The sequence below is a fragment of the Anabas testudineus genome, chromosome 23 (assembly GCF_900324465.2).
Source record: "Anabas testudineus chromosome 23, fAnaTes1.2, whole genome shotgun sequence".
Classification (NCBI taxonomy): Eukaryota; Metazoa; Chordata; class Actinopteri; order Anabantiformes; family Anabantidae; genus Anabas; species Anabas testudineus.
In genome coordinates, this window is record NC_046631.1 from 4,128,043 (window position 1) to 4,152,122 (window position 24,080).

A 24,080-nucleotide genomic window follows, 5' to 3' on the forward strand; every position below is an offset into this window, starting at 1 on the left:
TGTGCGTGTTTTGTGTCTGTATGATAAGCCCCTTGTGATTGCATTTCCCCCTAACGAGGCTGAGTTCAGCTGTCCCTTCATGTGTGTGTGTGTATGTTTCTGTGTGTCTGTGTCCTTGGCTTTGTTAGGCCCAAACCCCCAAAGGCCCGGGAAGAATGCTTTCAACCGTCCACTTGGAAGAGGTGATGAAATGAAACGAATAATCAAGCTCATGAAAAAGAGAGGAGAGTGACACACATCCCTCATGAAAGGAGGACAAATTATTTATTGTCCTCGCGTCCAATTTCCTAATTTTTTCTTCTCACCCTGAAACCCAAATCACAATATGCACGTTAGCGTCCACTATTCAGGCCAGAGGCACTCGCCAAATGTGGCGCGAGCCGACAAACAAGTGAGTTCATTTACAGAGGCGGGCATTACAGCAACACAAGCTAATGACATACAGTAGGAACCGCACAAGCATGCACCATTCATTAGTGTTCAGAAGTCACTAATTGATTCTACCTGAAATTATCCATGAATTAGCATCAATTATGATCCATTCATTTGGCCCCCGCCCACACACTTACATGCAGTTACACACTCATTTTACTTTTCGGAGGGAGCTTTCATTCAGCAACACCTAATCCTGGCTTAACCCTTGATCTGCTCTTTAGCCCAAGTCCTGAATTTAATCAGAACTTAACCTTGATCTTGACTAAACTTTGTTCATGGCCCTCAATTGCTGAATTATCCCTTATTTCCCGGGAAAACTGAGTCTTACTTTGTCAAACTTTGTGTTCGGTTTGCAGGTATAACAAAACTTGCTCTCACAAGAATTAGAAAACAAGAATGTGTGCAAATAAAGGTGTGCAGATGCACAGAAACGCACACACACATACGCTGCTTCCCCCCTCCTAGGGACCTTCTTGTTAAGCTCTAAGGGGTGAGCGCATTTCCTCCAACTTCCCTTTGCTCTCCCTCTTGTCTTTTCTCATTCTAATTAAACAACTTGTCTCCGAGGCTCCCTCCGGTGTTGCCGGGGACGACTGTTGCTGCCATGCGGGGAAGCGCAGCGGGGATGAAAGGAGCTCACCTGCCGCGCGGCTCAGGGCTTACCTTGAGAACACACACATATTTACATAGAATAGTGGCAAGACACACATACGCAACGCACGTTGAAGCAGAGGGATGAGAGGACAAGAGTGTGTCCTGCCTAATGAATCGAAACTCACTCAACCGAAACACGTGCACTCACACACACATACACACTGTCAAGTGTGTCTAACTGTGTACTGCTGTCTCTGTTTGCTGTCTTTTATCTCATCAAGCGCCAACATTGCTACAGGTATAGGTAGGAGACAGCATCCCAAAAAAAACAAAGAAGGGATCAGAAAATGAGTAAAGCCACCTGATGCTTTGACTGGTTTATGAGGGGCCAGACACGCTGGCGACAGCAGCTAACAAGCTCTCTATTAAGGTTAACCTACCTTGGTAACTCAATCACAAAGACACACACACACACACACACACACACACAACACACGCCTCTAAGTGTAACACTTTATGCAGTTACAAGCAGAGCCTCTGTCCTTGCCGAACATTTTTCATTCTGTGGTAAAAAAAAAAAAATGAGGAAAACAAAAGCATAAATGCTACAAAGCATGTTTTTCATCCGTTTTTATACACAAGCACGCACGCGTGCGCGCCAAAGCCTCCATGCATGCACAACACAACACACCAGCACCTCTGTACTCTGTGCATAGGAGCGGCTAACCCAATTGCCTGTGTAATTGTTTAATAACTCCCATTACACCACAACCAGTGTAATTTGTGTTTTCCTTACGCGTTGTATGTGTCGACGAGCGCGCACAAAACCCACACCCGCCTGTAAACTGGACCGCGACCAAGCAGCCCTTTCCTACTGAGACCCACCCTCGCCTCGCACGCTTTCTGCCTAATGCACTCACAAGCGGACCCACCTGTGTGTGAGTGTGTCCTAGCCATTGCGGTGCCACAGCGACACGGGCCGTGCCCTTACATTCACAGCAGGTCGGCCTCTAATAGCCCTCGTCCAAAGAAAGTTAATGGACTAATATTAAAAAAGCCAGCTATGACTCGCTCTCTTTCTCCCCCTCGCTCTCTCTCTCTCACCAAATTAATTATTGGTTCTATCGCTCTCACATCCCCTCTTCAGCAATAGGTCATCCAGGTCTTGCATTAATTGCCGGAGCATATGGTCGCCAACAGATTTTAGCTGTGGGACTCGCACTTTAGCGGGGGCTATTTTTTCGCGCGCTCAGATGCGAGCCATATTGTGCGGCGCTGGCAGCTATTGTTCGGCGCATTAACTTCATAGAGCTAATTACTCCCCAATAATAACTTTACCTTGGAGTTTTTAGCGCACCGCGTGCCAACCAACCTGTTTCGCACTCCATATGTTAATTAGCGGCCACATCTTCATTATGCCGCAGCGGCGCTTTAAGTTCAAGCTGTGCCGCCTGGCGCGTGGTGAACGCAGCCTCGAGTCGCTGCCAATTATCCAAGTCTTGCTCCCCTCTCCGTCTCTCTTCCTGTCACGCTTTCTCCCTCTCTTGTTCATTCTGTTCTCTCTATCTGCTGTTTATTTCCTGAGAAGTTCTCTCGCCAGGGTGAATCGTCGACTTTGTCTGCTTCTTTCTGTCCTCTTTGCCCCTGTGAAAGTTCCCAAGAAAAAGTTTCACGCTTTTCCTTTATATATATATATGTGATTTTTTTTTTCTGTTCAGAGTTTTTTTTTTCTTTTCTTTGTTTTGCATTCAGTTATCACTGATTAGAGGATTTTTTTTTTCAGATGAGTTCCAGTTTTTTTGTTTTCAGATTTCCTTTTTGGCCAGAGGAGGGGTTTGCAGATAAAAAAAAAAAAAGAAAGAAAGAAAAGCAGGGGCCCCTTTTCTCCACGTCGGCAGCTTACAGTAGCAGGAGTGTGATGTTTTGTCTGTGTGTTTTGTAGGTTTTCATGTTCGCTTTGGGCCTGATGTGAAAGAGAAGCTGAGGAGTGTCTTATTCCCCAAAGCGCCTGCTGTTTCAGATGTGCCTTTTCCTTTATGTGGGATCTGGAGATTGTCTGATAGATCTGGCCTCGCTCTCGGTTTTCCTCTCTCTGTTTCTCTCACCATTACTTTCTCTTGCAGACTTTTCGTTCTGTCGATTCATCTCTTTGTCTCTGATTGTTTGATTGGGGAGAGCTGTCTCTCTTTTATTTCTTTTGATTTTTAAGTCTACATGGCGATCATGGGACTAACACACAGGTCATCATCCACTTCAAGCGTCATTTTGTATTGATATCATACACTGAAACCAGCCACTCACCAAGACCCAGCTCTCCACACACACACAAAAAGTATTTCCCTGTTACACTTTGTCTAACCCACGCTTCTTGCTCCTCATACATGGCAGTGATCATGCTACACATCAGCTCAGCAGCTGTTAGTCACAAATTTACCTCTAAAGGAGTAAATTATTCCCCATAAACCACTCAGTTTCTCTCTTATAATCATGTTTTCTTTGATTCTTTTGTGTCTTTTTTTCTTGTCATTTTGTTTTTTTGCTTTATCTTCTTAACCTATTGTGGGGACTCGCTCATATTGTGCAACAGTTCTGTAGGCTGATTAATGTCTTCCTATTGTGTGCAGGCTTTTTGTTATGAGATAGAAAGAGAGGCAGAGATAGACGCGGGCGCTATTAAGGATCTTCTCTGATATTTTCATTTGCAAAGAAAGAAAGAATAAAGCCATGTACACACACACACACACACACACACACACACACACACACACACACACACACACATCCAGTCATAGTCTACTCTAAGTACCAGTGTGCCAGTGTGTACAGTATGTTTTCAACCTGCAGCAGACTTATATTTCTCCTCTTTTCTCCTTTCTTTTACTCCTCTCCTCCTCCTCCTCCTCCTCTTCCTTGCGGTATATTACTGTATTGCTAGCCAGCTCCACTCCAGCATATGTCCAATTAGGCCTGAAAGGCAGAGCGGAACTGTTCTGTCTGTGATTCGTCCCTGCGGGGGTGCTGTCCGAGCGCTGCGCTGGAACGCCTCTCCCTTCTGATCACGCGGCGCAGGCGGCGCGGCGGTTTATGGTTAACCAAAATGGTGGAGTAATTATTGTTTTGGTGTAAGGGGGGAAACAGGAGCTGCTTGAAGAGAGCGCTATTCCCCTGCGCTGTGATAGTTTGATTACAGTGCTGTTGGCTGCCGCATGCCAACACACAGGAGCTGGAGGAGAGGGAGGAGGAGGCACACACAGAAATACACAGAACACACACACACACACACACACACACACACAGGTATTTACAGTACGCAAGCATGCAAACGCCCAGGGAAACTTGAGTATACACACACACAGGTAGGGAAAGCTGGAAGCACTGTTAGTAACGTGCGACAGCACCTCTCCTTCTCCAAGCGCCCATATCACTCAGATATTACCTACTAGTGCTGTAGAACCACTGCATCCTTATGATAGCGCAGCCATTTTCATCCTTCCTGATCAATTTTCCACATCACACAGATCTTTTACCTGCCCATTATCCTATTAAGACATTAGGTCTCAAGCCTCCTGGCAAAATAAGAGAAACCGAAGAAAGAGGGGAGAGAAGTGATGGGTTCAAAGATGAGTAAAGAGGGAACAAAGTGCTGTGCTGGTCTAAAGGCCTAAAGGGCTTTAGATTTAAAAGGGCACTGCAGAATGAATTTTGCTGGGTAGGGTAGTCGCAGGTTAAGTGTAGGGAAGCATTTGGTGCTAAAGGATCTCTCAGGCTCTCCTACATTGATTTTTTATCATTACTCTTTATCTGTTGCCTCAGTGTGCCATAATTGCTTCATTCTTAAGCAAGGATTGATTTTAGTTCATCTCTTTGGTTTCTCCCTGTGACACGAGTGAAAAGGTAGAATAGTTGAAGAAGTTCGTCTTACATTATCCAGCCTGTCATACAATAAACTGAAAGAAGCATGCAAACAATGTGGGAACTAATCACAAAACCTGAATTGAAGTGCCTACAGCCAGCATAGGTGGAAGCTCAATACTTTTGTCTAAAACGTGTTTCCATACACCTGTTTTTATGGCATTTTTTAATTTACACATAACATAACTCAAATAGAGACCCTGAAAGTCTGAAAAAAAATGGGAATGTTGCAAGAAAAAAAAAGCTTTAGAGATTTAAGTAAGCTGTAAAATCATTGCATTGATGAAGAGAGGAAGCAGAGAAGCGATGGAACACATTTGTGAAATATTACATTTACAGGACCTTGCTTATGTGCTTCTTTCGAATTTGATTTCAGAGCGGTGTGGGCGCAGCATTGTTGTGTTGTTGCCATACCCAAATATTCAAAAGCAAAAGCACTGGTGCCCAGTGAAAACACAACAGTGTCTTTATGCAGAAACAAATGAATAAATGAAAGGAATATAAATGCCATGATGTACCATAGAGCAAAGAGCTACTGGGACTGTGCTGCTTATTCAAACTCGGATTGTTGCCCTGTTGTTTATGGAAACACATTGATTTTTCGTAGGGTTATGTTTTTTTGGAAATTTGTTTAAAACTTGCAGTGAATTTGGCCTGATAGCTTTTCTCTCTTCATACTTCAACATCATACCAGAATTACACCTCAGCTCCTCGGCTACAGTAGCTCGGATCCCTCGTTTCCCTTCTTCTCTCTCACCTTTTCCTCCTCGCTTCCTCTCGTCATCTCCTCCTATCTTTCCTCTCAAACTGTCAGTCAGTCCATCACACGCAAGTCTTTGTGTGTTGTTTTTGGCAGAACGCTGTTTAGTGCAACCATCTGTCTCCTACTTCTCTCTCTTTCTGTCTCCCTCTCTCTCCTTCTTTCTCTCACTCTCCTGTCTTCCCTGCCAAAGCCACCCATCGGAGGAGCTTTTTAGCGTTTTCTTTTTTTTCTCTTCTTCATCTCCTTTTTAAATCCTGGAAACCTTGTGAAGTTGAATGGCTCTTTGCCGATGGGTGCACAGGAAGGGTTGTGTCTGCATGTTTGTGTGTGTTTGGGTTGTTTGGGGGGGGGGGGATGTTGATGACGAGAAAAGGGAGAGAACATCGTCTTCCAAATAATAGGGAAAAGCCAGCTGTTCCCAAAGTATATAGTCCTGTTCTGATGACTCGCTTTTTGTCTTTGAATTAAGAAGACAGGGTGTGTGTGTGTGTGTGTGTGTGTGTTCTATGTATTACGTGATTGTATGAGTCTATATGCTTATGGTTATGGGAACTCATGATGTCCATCTCTTTGTGGGTAGATTCTCAAAGAGATGTCAAATATGCTCATGTTTTCTTCTCCTTTCTCTTCTTTCCCTCCACCTCCACCTCTGTCCCTCTCTCTCTCTCCCTCCCACCCACCCCTCCTTCCTCAGCAGGTCCAGGGCCAGCTCCCTCCACTGATGATTCCCGTCTTTCCCCCAGACCAGAGGACCCTGGCTGCAGCTGCAGCCCAGCAAGGCTTCCTCATGCCCCCTGGCTTCAACTACAAGCCAGGCTGCAGTGAGTAACATCCACATACACCGTGCACATTCAGCCATGAAGTGCAACTCGTAGAGTAAAAGTAGCTTTTACTGTAAGTGCGATGTTTTGAATGTTTTTCACCAAGCAAGGTAGAGTGTGACCATTTTCCCACACAAGGAGTCGGATTGTTTCCCAAAAGAGGCGCTCGCCCCTACAACAACATCTCTCTCTTAATAGAAAAACCAGTCCAAATACACCCTTCCTGTTTACACTCTCAGTCTCTCTCTCTCTTTATCTTTCTCTCTCCCACTCTCGCTCAGTCCTTTTGGCTCCTTCCTTTTGTCTTGTCTATTTTTTGATGTATAAAAGCAACAAAATGCAGGCGTCCTGCAGGACATGTTTTTTTTTTTTTTTTTTCTTTTGGCTATCATGCTCCGGCTGTGTGGCAATGTGTTGTTTACCATGATAGAGAGAGAGAGATGGAGACAGAGAGAGAGAGATGAAGACAGAGACAGAGAGAGAGAGAGAGAGAGAGAGAGAGAAAGAGGGGTGGGTGCTTGCCAGGGGATGCTGGGAATAAATGCTCGGTGGGGGGGTTAGCAGAGGGAGGAGAGGGAGGGTGGTAATGTGACCTGCCCCAGGTTCTCCTCACATTAACACGGGACGCAGCCAGAACATGTTTCCAACACAGCCCACACACGCTAACACACACATACACACACACACACACACACACACACACACACACAACGTACAGGCAGCCAGAGATTGCTTTGTGATGTTGCAAACACACACATACACACACACACACACACACACACAAAAACATATATATATGTATATACACACACACAAAAAAAAAAAACCTAAATAGAAGGAGATATGTGAACGTGCACAAAAAAGCTATCTTGCGCACACTCAGCATCCCCCCCCACTCCCCCACTCCTTTAGAGTTTCACAGCTTCCCAAACAAGTCCATTCCATTTTAATTAGTGCCATCTTCACCCACGCCCACTGCCCACGTAAATACCCTGTCAAGTGGTGGGCTTGTCTTTTCACTGCCTCCGCCAACTCCAACCGGACTGGCACGCTGTGCCAGGCTGAGCCGCCCCTGAGAAAACTCTCTGGCAACTTTCAAAGTTGTTGTGAGTTGGTGCAGTTTAGTGCTGCAGCTCTAAATAGGACATGTGTAGCATTGTGCTCTGCATATTCTCACGGCGCTTCATAGCTTTGTAGATATGAATAGATTTTATCCGCACACTATGGACTGAGAGCCTGTCTCGTTTAAACACTTGTTGAAATATTTTCCACTCAGTTTCTGACACATGTTATAGCTAAAGACAACTGCTAAACTTATACACTGCCATGACCATGACATGCTATGTATAATCTATATTTTGAATATACTTTTTGAATGTGGCCTTTACATTACTGTTATTTGTCAAACTATTGAATTGATGCCAAAATGAATTTTAAGGGGAATTCCGATATTTTAGCATTTAACAAGAGGCAGATTAAAAAAAAAACAAATCACTTAAAACATTTTATTTTAGTACAGTGTGTTTAGAACAAGTCACACACCAGAAACTCAGGAATCCAAATATCCCATCATGCATTTCCCTAGCATCTTATGTTAAACAATCCTGTAGAGCCAGCTTTGTTTTAACAGGTCTAAAGTTACATGATGAGCCACCTCCTCTTTATTGAAGCTGTAAAAATTGACATGTATACCAAAACAACACAAATTACTCTTTCACATCTCCGTTTCCACAATCTACCTTCCTCCTTCGTCTGTTTGTCAGTGAAAAATTTCAGCCTCAACCGCCGAGGTCACTGTCCCAAAGCCAAGAGCAACATGTTTGCTTTCCTCCGTCCTTCTGCCTTTTGTTACAGCGACCCCCAGGAGGAGCATAAATATCTACCCGGTTCATGTTTGTCTAGGGAACACAGAGAAAAGACCCATCTCCTAGAATACACAGTCCTGAAATAATTATTTAATCCCTCCTGCCCTCCCTCTCTGCTGGAGAAAAGAATGTCTCAGCTTCACTTTTTTCTTTTTTTAAACCAAAATGATATGGGAAAGTATGTCCAAAGAGAAGTCTGGCTTGTGCCAAGCACACACACATTTACATGGGCACACACACACACACACACACACACACACACACACACACACACACACACACACTCAATAGAAGGTCCTGATACAGCCAAGAGGGTGACCGCTGTGCTGAGCGTCCAGGTCAGAAATGCAAGGTCAAGCCCTGAGAACATTCCCAAGTTTTCTCCATGAAGAGTGAAGTCGAGGACGATGTGATACCAGCATAAAAGCCTGAACTTCTCGATGTACTGTATTTTGGTTAGTGGGCATGTCCAAATGCAAAACGGAGGCGTCAACAGGCACATTTAATTTAATATGACCTTAATTAAGTACAGTATTTCTTCTCTCCTCTCCTATCCCTTCACTTACCCTTCATCTCCCTTTCCCCTCTTTGCTGACCTTTCTCTCCCTCCTTTCTTCTCTCTCTGAGTAATTACAACATGGCCTATCTGCACCTGGTCACTAATAATCCGCACTCGTCCTTTTCTCCCCTGCGTTCTCTGTTTCCTTCTCCCTACACTCGTGTCATCTCCTGCACTGTGTTCGTCAGTCTGCGTCTTGATTTATCATTCCTGACACGGGGGGGGGGGGTGTAGAGAAGTGGAGAATAGTTGTGAAAGAAAGATGAAGTGGGAGATGGGTTATAGAGGGAGAAAGCAGCCCTCTCCCCCTACAAAGCAGGAGAAGAGACAGCTGAAAAAAAAAAAAGAACGAGGAGAGAGCAGCAATCGGCAGTGGCAGCTCTTAATTACTGCGCTGGGGCCGGCTTTATCAGAATCCCCTCACCTCGCTGCTCTTTGTCAGGGGGTATTAAGGAGGAGGACACACAATCAGGCTTTTCATTAAGGTCCTACCGGCAGCACACACAAAGGATGGCTTTAACAGCTGCAGAGAGGGACTCAGGTGGTGGGAGAGGGAGGGGTGGTCGATGGGGGTGAGGACAGGGGAAGAGGGGGGATGAGAGAGAGGGGGAAAACAAGAGGATGAGGAGAACGCTGAGGGAGATGGAGAAGAGGGGTGGAAAAAGAGACTCAGAGGAGGACATAGATGAAAGGAAAGGGGGATGTTAAAGGCAGACCCTAAAGAGAGAGTGCAGACATGAAGGCGACACTGATAAATCACTGATGTTGTTTCAACAAGAGCATAATGGGTTGGAAATGCTAAAAAAAGATGTGATCTCTGGTTTTCTTCAGGTGACCCATACCCTCTCCAGCTCATCCCCACAACAATGGCTGCTGCTGCTGCTGCCACACCAGGCCTGGGACCCCTACAGCTCCAGGTAAGACTACAGTAGCAACAGGTGACCTTGCAAAGCAGACCTGAGAACCAAAAAGTAAATTGCAAAAGCAATTGGCCAACTTTGAATATCAGAGTCTGATCACTTCCGTGACAAAAATGTGTTATTTTGGGGGAATAAATCCCTTAATGCTGACAGTGTTCATATCAAAGACTTGTGCCCACTCAGCTACACAGTACACTGTAAGACTACAAACACGGCCACAGGGGAGGATGCACAGTTGTCACTTTCAGCCAATATGTGGACAGTGAAGTGATCCCATAAAAAACATGATGGTGATGATCTCCGCTCAAAAATCACACCGACCTGACAAGTGTCACCCTAGCCCTTGGCTCTGTCCTGCATTAGGAAGTAAATGTTGTTGAAGCAGTTCTGTAGTGCTGTTGACACGGGAGCCAACATGTAGGACAGAGGAGAGAAATATTCAGATTGGCTGTCAGAGCTCATCTGGGTGAGGTTTCAGTTTGTTTTACCAGCACAGATGCATCTTTAAATGGGATTTAACTGTGAGGTAATCGTCCTAATCACAATGAGGATTAAATAAATTTCTGTTATTCCACAAGCACCTGAAGGCACCAGGAAGAAAATGTTTTCTTAGAGATTCATTGTGCTGCTTTACAAGTTTCATCAAACAAATTTTTTAAATATACATGCCATGAAGAGGCATTTAGCGAAATAAAAAAGTCGTCTTTTATGAGCTTTGTTGCCATAAATATTGGGACACAAAGAGAGAGACAAACCCACAGCTAAGTAAAGGAAAAGTGAGTCAGCATCTGTTTTACCACTTACAAGGAGGATGAGCCTGACTTTGGTCCTGTCTGCATGTTTAGGATAAGTGGACTATCATTTGGTAATCCTGACTCCCCCCCCCCCCCCCCCCCCCCCTCTAACCACCCCAATCCCACCCTTCCCACACATGAGTAGAATTCACATACTTCCACTCAGATTCACATGGGCTTTGGAGGGGCCCCCTCTCCGAGAGGTTAAGAGCCTGCACGGGCGTCCTTTCAGTTGCCTGTCTGAAACACATTAACCTCCAGTGTTGGTCTCGGTCTGGGTACAAGCTGCACTCGGTCCCCACTGTCTCCTTGACACGCATTATCATAAAATATGGCACAGATGCGCACGCGTATGTATCAGCAAGACACAGCTGCAGTAATACACATATTTTTCACTTACTGTTCACACACATACAGTGAATGATGGAAAGATATGGGTTAAAGGTTAAACTGAGTGTGTGCGGGATACATTTGCACCTGTCAGCCAAACGTGCTGCCCCATATGCTAGATACTACAGGGAGAATAGAATAGCTGTGTAATTCTGTCATGGAGAACGGACCCCGCTGTCGTCACTGATTTCATTATTACTCGTCTGTGTGTGTGTGTGTGTGTGTTTAGCCTGAGAATAATGTCCTCTCTGTTGTTATTACTGCTTCAATCTAGCCCTCCATATGTTCGACTGTGTTCAGATTCACTCCAAATCTCCAGTCGAACGGCTTTGTCCACCTTGCAATTGGATTTTTTTTAACCAGTAGGGAGGGGCAAGAGGACACAACAAGTGCAACAAAACATCTCACTGGCAGATTTCTTTCTTAAAATCCTCCCTAAAAACACACACACACACACACACACACACACACACACAGCCGTCCATCCTGCAAGCTCGCACACAGCATACACAGTCACACATTGAGATTAAGGCTTTGTGAGAAAGAAACGGATTTGCCCAGGCTAACACAAGTACAGATGTCTCAATGTGGATGGATTTCCTTTGGGATTGTCTCTGCGCCCTCATTTGATAAGGAGGTGTTTCTGTCGCCGAGACCAATCGTGATACTTAGCTTGGGCCTCACGTCGCCACAGCAACACATTGGTTTGGCGGAGAGGACACAAGTGAAGCCACTTAACTAAGACACACACAATAAGATGTAGAAAATGGAAGATTTCTAGATATAGTACACAATAAACCGCTCTCTTCTAAAGAGTGTAGGGAAGATTTTAATGTGACACTTAAACCAAGCTTAAACTAAGTACACACAACTATTACAGTCACTGGATGAGAAATGTTTTTCTCATTTACACTATGTCACTCACTTCCTTCAACACCCCTAGGAAATTGCAGTAAAAGGTTGACTTTTCTGAAACTACATAAAACCGCCATGTTTGTAGTTAAAAACAAAATATTCTTGGTTTGTGTATCCAGTCAGCTTTGAAAATGTGTTTTTGTATTTGTTGTGAAAGATGAAACCCAGCTTCTTTTCTCGATCTACAAAGGAATAATATAACATTTCGTTTTAATGACATGCGACACTCATGTCATATTGTGTGCAGACTTGTGTCTTTCACATTCCCACACTTTTATCTGTGACCTTGTCATGCACTACAAAAACATGCGTAACTGCAGATTAAAGTCAATTTATTTCTAACTGAAGTTGGTCAAGTGTTTTTATGATCTAGCACAAACTAAATAGAAAACAGTTCTGCAACGTTTCGTTTCCACAAATCACAATATAGACTGATAAAGCACAACATAAACCATTTTGCTAAATTCCCATCTAAAGCCTTGTATCCTTGAAGATTTTTTAGCCTGATAACATTACATAGAACTGTATAGACATAAATTAATAAGACAGAGAAATCAGCAGCATGATTTTTGTGTTAAGTGCAGTTCTTATAAAATAAATATTAACCTCTCAATGATTTGAAGCTCTTCTCTAAGTTTGAAATATTCTCCATATAAATCAAAAGAGTAGCTTTTATAGTCAGTAGGAGCTTAACACACAATCCGTCACAGAAGATTTTCAAGGCAGTGAAGGCTTTGGAGTGTACAAGGTTAGTGTTTAGCATCTTAATCTGGGGGATGAGTGTGACATTGTGCATTAGAGCATGTTAATCTGGCTCCCTATTGACCCTTGATATTATTGATATCATCCACATCACACAAATGGACTGAGAAGGACAGACAGAGAGCTGAAAAATGCACTTATCCAGTCGAGAGAGCGATGGGCGATAAAGATGAAAAGGCAGAGGTATGAGGGATATTTAGAAGGATGATCAGTTAAAAGGATAAAAAGGGAGAAAGAGAGATTGGGGAGTGGAGGGAGGGAGGGGTGGAGGTAAGTGGAGGAGAAGAGTGTGGTTGTGTGAGAGGGAGAGCAAATGTGTTTATGTGCGATGTGGTATAAAGAGGGTCAGCGGTGTGGGTCAGGCATCATATGGATGGACAGATGTTGGAACATATTGTCCTGGATTACCGCACTGTACACCGGAGAGGGACGGATGGACGAACAACAGACAGGCGGGCTGGGGGGTGGGGGGGCAGTGACAGATGAGAGAAGGTAAACGACAAATCAATCGAGCTACTCCTCCTTTTTTTTTTTTTTTTTTCTACCTTCAGCTAAGCTTATCTGGAAGAGGGAAAGAGCAGTAGCAGCAAAGCTTCTCATCACATGTGAGAAGAGCTTCAGCGTTGATATCTCCCCTCTAGGCTGGGGGGGGGGGGGGGGGGGGTAAACTAAAATGGATCGGGGGCCAACAAAGCTTAAAACACACTTTTAAGTCACGGGCCGAACAGGATAAACAAGTTTACGGTGCTCATTTTTAACACTTTACCACACAGCGTTTCCTGGTGTGTGATGCAGGGATGTGCTGTCAACTCACCGGTCCAGCTCTCCTCCTCCTCCTCCTCCTCCATCTTTACTCGCATCCTCCCCGCCGGTGCTCCGTCTGTTGCAAGTCCAACAAGTTTGTCCCAGGGCAGGTTCATGTGTCCGTCATGTCAGTGCTTTCATCTGCTGCAAGAGAGCATGCAATAAGGTCTCTGCATCTTTCAGTCAACCAACATTTACCAACATCTGCGTTTTGTTTGGAAACAACACGTCGCACACCTCCAGCGTCCAGCTCTTCAGAAAGTCTCCCTCGGTAAATGGCCGGGGGCCTCATTTAACCATCTCTTCTGCCACGATAAAGTTTGTTTTCACAGCAGCTTCACTTGGTTGAAAAACTTGTGCTAGCATGTCAGCCTCTTCTTTAACTCGTCTACTTTGTCCTAGCTAGCTTTGTCCTCATGTTTTGTGTCGAAGAGCCGTCTTATTATTAAATTCCCTAATTACAGCCACAAATAAGACCCACGATGTTAATAAACATATACTTAGCTTCCTATCGGTTGTTAAAAGCTCTGTTTCCAGAGTCAACTTTTCTTTTCGCCATTGTTAAGAGCTAGCTTTGATCTTACAATAATGTTTCAGACACTAACAGACGCTTGACTTGATTGAATGACGCGGGCAAGTTTTCCAGGTACCTGTTGCGCTGCATTATGGGATCTGTAGTTTGTGTGTTACCATGGCTTATTAGTATATTAGTATAAAAACTGCATATGTGCAGTATTTATACAGAAAGTTATGACATATTACTGTCGCATATTAAGTTGTAAACTTTTACTTCATCAAAATTCCAAAGTGAAAAAGTTGAGATTGCATTGTCGAAGTAGTTGATAACAATGAATGCTACTTGCAATGCACTATAGGTTATTTGACAAGCATAAAAGCTAACAGTTATTTTCAGCGGTTTAAAGCAAGCACAGAAAGGAAATTACCCAAATACTCGAAATGTTTGTCAAAGAAAAATTCCCCAGATTGTTTTGTGTGTTTGTCCTTGAGTCCATGCCATAAAGGTATAAGGTAGACACTGCAATTATGTTATTGAAGCTTGACCACTGTGTTCATCTTGTGTGGGCTGTTTTTTACTTTATTTGTCGCATACTTCAATAATAAATAGGTTTTAATGACTTCGAAAGGAGAACAAAGACTCAAGAGCAACAGAGCTGATAAGACGTAAAGACGGGCGAGTGTTTGTGTCAGACAGCCTTTGAGTCACAATATGTCCGCACACCAAACAACTCAGACAGGAAGTCAAACAGACTGAAAGACCAAGAATCCATTAAGATCCGTACAATAGTCCTCGGTGTCCATGTAAACAATAGAGCTCAGTCTGCCCTGAAGCATCACTAACTCTGACAACAAAGACCAGGCGAGCTGGTAATCTGACTAAAGCGGCAGATTATTGACCGAGAATCACTAACACACAAACACACACACACAGAGAGAGAGAGAGAGAGAGAGAGAGGGATGGATCCCCACTGAATAACAGGAGAAACAGCAGCTTAGTGTGTGAATGTGAACACACAGGGTGTCAATGGTACTAATACCAAACAATCTCATGTCGACCTTTCACCTCTGGTCAATAGAGCTCACACACACACACACACATATGCACATGCACATGCACATGTGTTATTGGTGGTGAGGAGCAGATCCTAACCATTCAAACACACACACACACACACACATACACACACAGCTTCAGCACAGCAGTATGCCTGTCCACTGAGTGACATTTGAAATTCCTTAGTCTCATCCAGCAACTAAATCCCCACCCCACCCCTCACCCCCTTCTCGCTCGCTGTGTTGCCGTGTGTGTGTGTGTGTGTGTGTGTGTGTGTGTGTGTGCATGTGCGCCCCTGTGTGTGTTCGCTCCTCTGGTCACCCCAGGGGGCTCTGCGCTGTCACTTCCTGTTTGTTGACATGCATGTCGTTGTGGCGGTGCTCTGGGCGCGCTCCACGGTGCCTCTGCCCTCTGCGTGGCGTGCGCGCATGTGTCCGTGTGTGAGAATGTGTGTGTGTGTGTGTGTGTGTGTGTGTGTGTGTGTGTGTGTGTGTGTGTGTCACTTCTTGCCGGCCCATTGAGCAGGCTTTGAGTGACGGGAGCTGGCCTTGTAATGGAACTCAATTCAGTCCACAAATAAAGAGGCCTTTGAACCACTGGTCCGAATATGGCAGGACACACACACATGTACACACACATACACACACCGCCTGTGGTCCACTCGCTAGGGGGTTTGGCTGGTGGGGAAGGAGTGAGGGGGGGGGTGAGGGTTGTTCATGCTCGGCTGCAGCCTCCACCAAGCCCGCCCCCTGTCTCTCTCCCTCTCTCTTCCAGTAGTTGCGCTGCAGCTGATTGAAGAGAAACGAGCGGGCGCAGGCTGATCTGAGCTCTGCGAGCTGGTCGTGCGTCCACGTCGCTCAGCAGAGCAGCATCAGCAGCAGCACATCCAGTCTACTGTAGGCACCTCAATTATCACTGGTCCCCTCGGTGTCAGCAGCAGGTGTCACTCTGAGCAAGGGTTTATTCCCATAATGAAAACAAATAACACCAAAGGATTAGATAAACAGAAGAAATTATTACTTGAGTGAAAAATGGAGAAAACAGTCACTAGATGTGCTAAGAAACCTCTTTTCTCCACAACAGGTGATAACCTCATTTTAACAGTTCAACATTTCTTAAATGTAAACCTTCTGAGGTGACGCGAGTTACCTTGGACCCTACTTTTTTATTTTTTGCTTCACAATCACGCTCACCTTCGTGGAGCGGCAGGTGTCTAATTTAAGAGTGAAATGAAAAGTTTGGGAATTCAATAAAAGCAACCGAAAAGAAAAAAGGCAGAGTACAGTAATAGAAAACATGTTGCTTCTGCTGCTGCATTGTTGGACAGTGAATGCAGCTGTTGCCACATGTGAGTGACAGTCAGCAAGAGATTATTTCACATTCACAAATGTGAGTTTCCTCCAAAGAGGACTTCTTTGTGTAAGTATGTGTGCTGCCAGTTTTGAATGTCTTGTGTTTTTTTTTTTTTTTTGTTTGTATAAAGAGATAAATGTCTTTATTTATGATAGCAGAGGAGAGCAGAAGCTAATGTGGCTGTCAAGAGAGATAGAGAGAGGTACAAACAGAGAAAGAGAGAGAGAGAAATAGCAGTGACAGCATCTCTTCGTTGTCCATTTGCATAAACCAGCCTTTGTTTGACGCCTGTGGCCGGCAGCCAAGCGCCAACAGAAGGACGGAAGTTAAACTCAAAAAAAAAAAAAAAAAAAGAAAAGGGGATGGTTGCCTTCCAGAAAAATCTTCCACCAGAAATAAATAATAACAATTATAACTACTCAAAAAAAAGCACAACACATCAGTAACTTCTCACAAAAAAGCAACGTGGTGTTGCTCCTCGGGAAAAAAAAAGGGAATAACAATTCCGAGAAAAACAAAACGGCGTCTTGGAGATTTGTATTAGCCGACATGAAAGTAATTGAGCCACGCAGGATGATTTAGAGAGGAAGAAGATAGAGAGACAGAAAAGGAGCGTTTATGAATATTGAAGCTTGTTCCAAGTTGTGAATATTATGCCTTGTCTGTTGCTGTGGAAATACTGGCCAGAGACTGTTTTGTGTGATACAGTGGTATTGCATAAATATTCCCGAGTATGTTCACACCATAGCAACTCATGCCATAATGCTTTTATTTAATTGGAAATTAATTAAATACATAAATAAGAATAGAGAAACCTGTTTTTGTTTTGTTTCTCGCAGCAGTTATTGAATCTATTCATCTTTTTTTAGGCTATTTCACACATTTGGGTGTATATTTGCATCTTAATGTCCACGCAGTAAAAACATCAGAGGGGCACAGGACACTTCCTGGATGTCCCGTGTGGCCCGTCGCTCCACAAATCTTCCTCCGCCTCCTCTCTCCCGTCTTCTTTTCCATCACCACTTTTTTTTTTTTTTCACCTTGAGTAAGAGCCGGGCTCTCCGGCATGACCTCAATAGCCGGAATGTCCCTTTCTCCCACGATGCACCTGGAGGGGACATGGCCATCTCTGGGCCTGTCAGAGAGGCTGTTAGCGCTTCTCCCATGGGGTGAGGTAGGGGGGGTGACAGCGGAGATGTCCCTCTCTGTCTCTGTGTGTCACACAAACAGTGGCCGGACCACTAATGGCCTCGTCTACCAGAGCTTTTTATCCCACGTCTTCTTTTTTGTTTGTGCGCTCTCGAGTATTCATTTATTCATGTTGCCCCTTTCTTCTCCTTTCTCTCCTCCACCCACCCCTCTTCTCCTTCGCCCCCCTCCCACCCGCTACACTCGTCTGTCTCTCTCTACCTGTCTCTCTGACTTTGCAGCAGTTGTACGCCGCTCAGCTGGCGGCCATGCAGGTTTCCCCAGAGGCCAAGCAGCACGGAGGCAGCCTGCTGCCCCAAGCCAACCTGGGCACACACTCCCCGCCCACCAACACGCACCCACAGAGTGACAAGAGCCGCAGCTCCCCCCCACCAAGCAAGACCAAGGTAAAATAAAGAGTGTGTATATGTTCGTACCTGTGGATTTGGGTATTTGAGAAGTGAGGTGGAGTGGTCAATGTTACTAAGTCATTTCTGTCTATAATTAAGTTCATTTTAAATCCATGAAATTTAGCTTTCATTCTTCCAGAGGAGTAAGAACATTTCCATCTGTTCCCTTTTTGTAAATTACCTCTTTTCAAGTGTTTCCCAAAGCTGGGTTTCATTTGTCTTGATTCTAGCGCAGTGACCTGGCACATTCTTGAGAAAATACATCTTTTTGCACTCAATTATAGTCCGAAATGACTTCTGCAGTCTTGTTTGTCAAGTTTTCCAACACAAAGTGAGAGACTGAATGTCTGCCTGGATGCGACTGTGTTTCACTTGTAGTGCATTAGCTGAAAAAACATGTTTCCAAGCGTGTGTGAGTCTTGCTTTGCACCCTCGAATCGAACGAGCATCCTGTTGTAATGCATGCCTCTGTACGAAAACTCACAGTCAGACTTTATCACAAAACTCCTGCTGGTGTCTGGACGCGGTGGATTTGAGGACGCATTGGTGTTTGTGCTGTTTTCTCGGGTGGCTGCCCAATAGGGCCGAAGGGAAGCCTTTTGTCCATCCAAGTGGAATTCTATGAATATCTGGTGGGCTGTAGGAGCCCTGATCAGCTCCCGCTACCCATACACACACATATAACCCCCATGTCCCCTGCTAGCCTTTCTCCACCCTAACACCCCCCAAGTGTAGCGGTCAGTCATAAATCACACATTGACTCATGGGATAAGACTTGCTTGTCTAAAAGTGGAACACTATCTAAATCCCAGAAAGTTTGGCAATCGGAAACCAGAGTTTCCGATTTTTGTTTTCACATTTCCTCTCCTTCCCCCTTCTTCTTCTTCTCCTTTGTTTTCTTTTGCTCTTCATCTTTCTATTCATTCTGTTTTGCACACGTTGATCTTGACCTTTGCAAACTCCCGTTTCCGCACACGCACGCACTCTCTGTCTCACACACATCATCAGGACTAGTGTGTGGTTGACCCTGGACCTTGCAACCTTGCTTGCTTGTCCATCAACCCCTCCCTACACCTCCATTGACACACACACACACAATTCCTATTACCATATATATGGAGTTGGGCTGACAGGCAAGTACTGCGGCCTGTGGTGGAGGGGAAGTGGGGAGCCGTAATGGCCTCCCCAGTCCAGCGGGAATGGCAGACTGGGGAGTGGACCCACATGGACCACGACAGGCCACATGGAGCCAAGTTGGCCATTTGACCACAGAGCATTTTTGTTGTTACTCCCCCATGCAGCAGCTCTGTTTGTGAGCATGCAGAGACACTCTTTTTCCTCCACGTCTGTCAATCTCTCAGCCTCCTTCTCTTTTTTTTTCTCTTTTATTCTTTTCATCTAGTCTGACCACGGCAGCGCTCCCACTCATTCATTCTAACCCTCTCTCTGTTCCCGTCTCTCTCTCTCTCTCTTTCTCCATCTGCATCCCTCTCTGGGTGAGTGACATGTATATTTCAGAGGTGTGCTCCCCCTGTGGGCTCTGTCTCAGGTCTCCAGTCATTTAGAGACCCGCTGCCTGCCTCTGCTCACAGCTGTTTGGACTCAGGCGCACACAGCTTAAGTGCTTTACCCTCGGGTGAGACACGGACACACATGTGCACAAATGCACGTGTGCACACGCGCTCACACACAGGTGTAGAACAAGACACCAGCTAGAAACCATACAGGCACCTCACTCACACATGTATACACACACACACACACACACAAATCACTGCAGCTTACTTATACGCAAGGATGGCTCTGAAGATGTAAGCAGGCATGCATACAGACCCATGAAATAGTGTGATGAAATAATTTTATATTACAGGAGTATTTTTCATTTCATGCAAATTCCTGCTACACTACAAATACTGTAGCTTTTACTCCGCTACGTATAAAGACATTAAAAGCAGTTGCATATCTTCCTCCTCTATTCTATCTATCTGATAGAATTAGATATGACAATATAATTAATAGAAAAACAGCCGCTTATAGCTTTAAGAAACAGGAAGAGGACCACTGACAGGTAGCTGAAGGGAGAACGTTACTGTACATATAAAGGTCTTGACATGGACATAGCACCCACACACACACACACACACACACACACAGACCTAACTAGGATAAGTGGTAATGGAACACACACTTGTCCTGTTAATTGAACCGTCAGCTCCCGTGATAAGATGCAGAACCCTGATGTCGCTTTCACATGTCAGCATCCACAGAAGTGATACAGCCCACACACACGCACACGCACACATTTACTCTCCCCTCTTGCTTTCCACTGTCTCTCTCTCTCTCTCTCTCTCTCTCTCTCTCTCTCTCTGTCCCTCTGGCTCTCGCTGTCACTCTGCATGTTTTTCGGTCTCAAAGCTGGAGACTGTTTCATCAGCCAAGTGAGACACAAAAGCAATTGTATTAATTCAAGATTCCAAGCCTTTCAGAGGCTTTGGAGGCCTCACGCTCACACTATCTCTCTCGCACACACACACACACATACACACACTGTCATGAGATTTAGAGCTTGTTGAACAATGTCTCGCAATGACACACACACACACATAAACAAGTCGGCCCAAGCCTCTCAGCTCCACTGTCTAAACTAATTCCTCCACACTGGCATAATGCAGGTTGGCCACCTTCCCACCATAGGATTTGGCTTGGCACAGAGAGGAAACTCCCCCATCCACTGTACAAGAGGCAGAGGCATTATCTATTTGTAATAAATATTCAAACGCATTCCTAGCCAAAGCCCGTCATAATATGGGTCAGGATTGAGAAGATCCCGCTCCGTTTTTCTCTTCTCCTTTCTCTCCTCTTCTTCCCCGGCCCATTGTCTCACTGAAGGCATCTTTGGGGGTCCTCCATCTATTTAGAAAGACCCCCCTAATGAAGGACAATCCGGTTAGGCCTCATTGCACACACACACACACACACACACACACACACACACACACACACAAACTTACGATCGCTCTCACACCCACACACACTCACACGCATAGACATGTACACATGTATGGGGCTTAATTGGAAGGGCTTAATTGAGTTGTGAGGGGCTCATAAGGCTTAGAACGACTGAAGGAGTGGGAATCAGGGAAAGTCGGCCTTAATGAGTGGAGATACCACACACACACACACACACACACACACTCACATATAGTACTTGCTCTCTTTTTGGATCCTACTGTATGCTGGATTCTACTCGCCTAAGCATCAATTAGACTAATGACCAGAGAATAAAGAGGAATAATGTCTCAGTTCTATTGTGAGCCTTACATTTAGCTGTAACAGGCCTACACCTGTAATGCTAAATTCCCCCAGTAAAACGTACACTTTCTAATTATTTACTGCTACAATAACAAAACAAAAAAGAAAAACAAAACGTAGACACTAAACCACAAAGACCCATTAAGCCGTCCCTTGCCCCACGTTGTGTCTGCCTTTTAATTGCAGAGTTTTAATTACACAGAGTGGTCTGTGTACATCTGGCCTCTCGGCGATCTAATTCCTTCCTTCCTGTCATGTGACCCCCTAAGGCTCCCCCTGATTGGATTAGGTCATCGGCAGGGGTGATGTTGCCATGACAATTAACGTGATAACAGCCCCCGGCATTGTGAGGTGGTCCACATGTCGATTCATTTATAGGCTGCTACATGTGCTGAGGTTGTTGCTGTGTGCAGACATTCAATGATTCAGACAAATGAGGGAATTTAATAATATAACTGTCCTGCTTGATATAAAATATGGCCCCGATGTTAATATACAAACGGTGCTGGCTTCAAAATGGCCTCAAACCAGCCACTTTAAAAGATGTATTGATTGGTTACTAAGGCTTGAATGTGTGTGGTTGTCTGTGAGGCTCGGCACCCCTCTCCACACACTCCCGTGTTCACAGCCATGAAGGTCCCCCGTTTCTAATGGAGCAAGTGCACATTGAAGTGGCAGACAGTCCTCTGCTGTTCGCTGTTACATTGAGACGTCGCTGTGTCTTTAGTCTCTCACAGCTGTAAAGTGTGACGGAGGTGTTATTGTCTAGAGACGCAGAGAGGAGTTCACTATAGTTTTTTGTTTTTTTTTAGTCCTTGCAAGGTGTTTTTCCTCCTCAGGTGTTTATCTGTTGCTCTTGCTGCCGGCCTTGTTTGAAGCATGTCAAGGAGCAGCATCACACAGTAGTGCATGTTTACCGGAGCCTGCATGTGGAGTGTGCACGCGCATGTGCATAAACCGTCTCGTCTGGGCCCTGTTTGAAGGCCGACTTTGCTGTGATAGCAAGTTATTTTGCATGAATATTTATTTTTGTTTGTGCTGTTCGTTTTTTCACTCACGACGAGCTGTTTGGAGACAGGCAGTGGCATGCACCTTGTCATCTGTCCCGCCAGGCTTGCCTCAGATTGCTGTGCATGAGCTCCCTTTTAATTCAAACGTGTCAAAGCCACAATTGCGAGTGGTTTCGGTGAAGGAGGGCGAGGGGGTCCACCCCCTGCCTCCTGCTTCCAAATTCCTATGGTGGTCACAGCAGGCGAAACTGTGCTGTTTTGGTTTTTGCAGGACAGTGAGGGTGCACAGCCACTGAACCTGTCGGCCAAGCCTAAGGCATCCGAGAGCAAGTCACCCAACTCCCCCCCAACTTCCCCACAGGTTCCTGCTGCTGCTGCTGCCACCAAGCTGGGCCCTGCCAGCTCCATGAAGCACAGTGTCGCCCCCTCCAGCATCGGAGGACCGCCGACCAGAGTCAGCTCGATAGGTAAGTGGACTTGTGTTAGCATTACACACACACACACACATGCCAGCTGGAAAGTTGGAAGAATAAATCGAGCGATCTGATAACAATGTCAGGTTAAACATATTACATTCAAATAAAATGTAATTTAGTAAGATTAGAGATTTAGTGAGATTTAGAAGATGATCAGATGATCAAAGGGGTTGTAAAAGCCAAATATGTGTTGCAGGACACTCGTGCCAGTTCGCAGACAGTTTTGCTGACAGTTCTAGCAGTAGCTTTTGTTTTCTAATACGTTCGTCTAATCTCGAGTTAGAGAAGAGTAAAGTGCATACGAAAAGAGTTTGCAACCTGTTCCCACAAAGAGAACGCACATCTTTTAAGAAAACAGCAATAGCTCTGCTGGTAGCGGCGATGGCAAGAATAGTATTTTCCTCGTTGTGTTGCCATTGTTGCCAGTGCCAGTAAAATAATCATACCCAGCCATATGCACCCATACATAAAATATGACATAAATGAATCACTATTTTGTACTCATAATCCATTTTTCACGCAACACTGATAGTTCAAATATTACACATATGTAACAGGCTATAATTAGTGTGTTTGTGTTTTTCTTCCGTGCCGCTATTTGCCTAAGGGCTGCTTTATTGTTATGTGTTTATTAGTGACTGAAAGAGACAGAGAGACATAGGAGTGAGGGGAAAGGAGAGTCGTAGAGAGCGGGAGAGAGAGAGAGAGAGAGAGAGAGAGAGAGAGAGAGAGAGAGAGAGAGATGGGGATTAAGACTTTTTTTTTTTTTTTTTCCCGAGCAATGAAGCGGGGGGGATAATAAAGAGTGGAGCGCATGACAGACATGAGGTATCACCAATGAGATTAGACAAGCCTCTTACATGAGCCAGGACAGCGCAAACACCCAGCATTAATGACACAATGACAGCACACGCACTCAAACACACACTCAAACACACACAAAGGCTCACACAAACACAATCCCACCACCTCCTCCTCCTCCTGTGTATATAGTCAGTCATTTTCTCTGACTTCTTGGCTAATCTCACTGTTTTTTAACAAATCGGCGGATTTAATATCAGATTAGTGGATTTGCAGTCCCAGATGTTTTTTGTTCCGAAAAATGGATTACAGTGTTTAAAGTTTGTGTGTGATCCCCCGCTGAATTATTTGTCTGTGGAGACCAATGTGTTTTGTGCTGCATCTGTTGAGTTTACCCGGTCACCAGCACTGTTGTTATTACAG

The 24,080-nt window shown here is 44.9% G+C and overlaps 1 protein-coding gene across 15 annotated transcripts in view; it reads left to right on the forward strand.

Annotated features, from left to right (window-relative positions):
• The window catches only part of sox5 (SRY-box transcription factor 5), a 184,448-nt gene that overhangs the window by 150,072 nt on the left and 10,296 nt on the right, over nucleotides 1-24,080 (forward strand). For 12 of the 15 annotated variants that reach the window (XM_026363642.1, XM_026363646.1, XM_026363643.1 and 9 more), the window contains 4 exons: nucleotides 6,399-6,525; nucleotides 9,781-9,866; nucleotides 17,891-18,055; nucleotides 22,652-22,847. In XM_026363642.1, the coding sequence (XP_026219427.1) occupies nucleotides 6,399-6,525; nucleotides 9,781-9,866; nucleotides 17,891-18,055; nucleotides 22,652-22,847 (574 nt within the window). The remainder of the gene's footprint in view (nucleotides 1-6,398; nucleotides 6,526-9,780; nucleotides 9,867-17,890; nucleotides 18,056-22,651; nucleotides 22,848-24,080) is intronic. The other 3 variants (XM_026363649.1, XM_026363650.1, XM_026363638.1) reach the window with 2 other exon arrangements.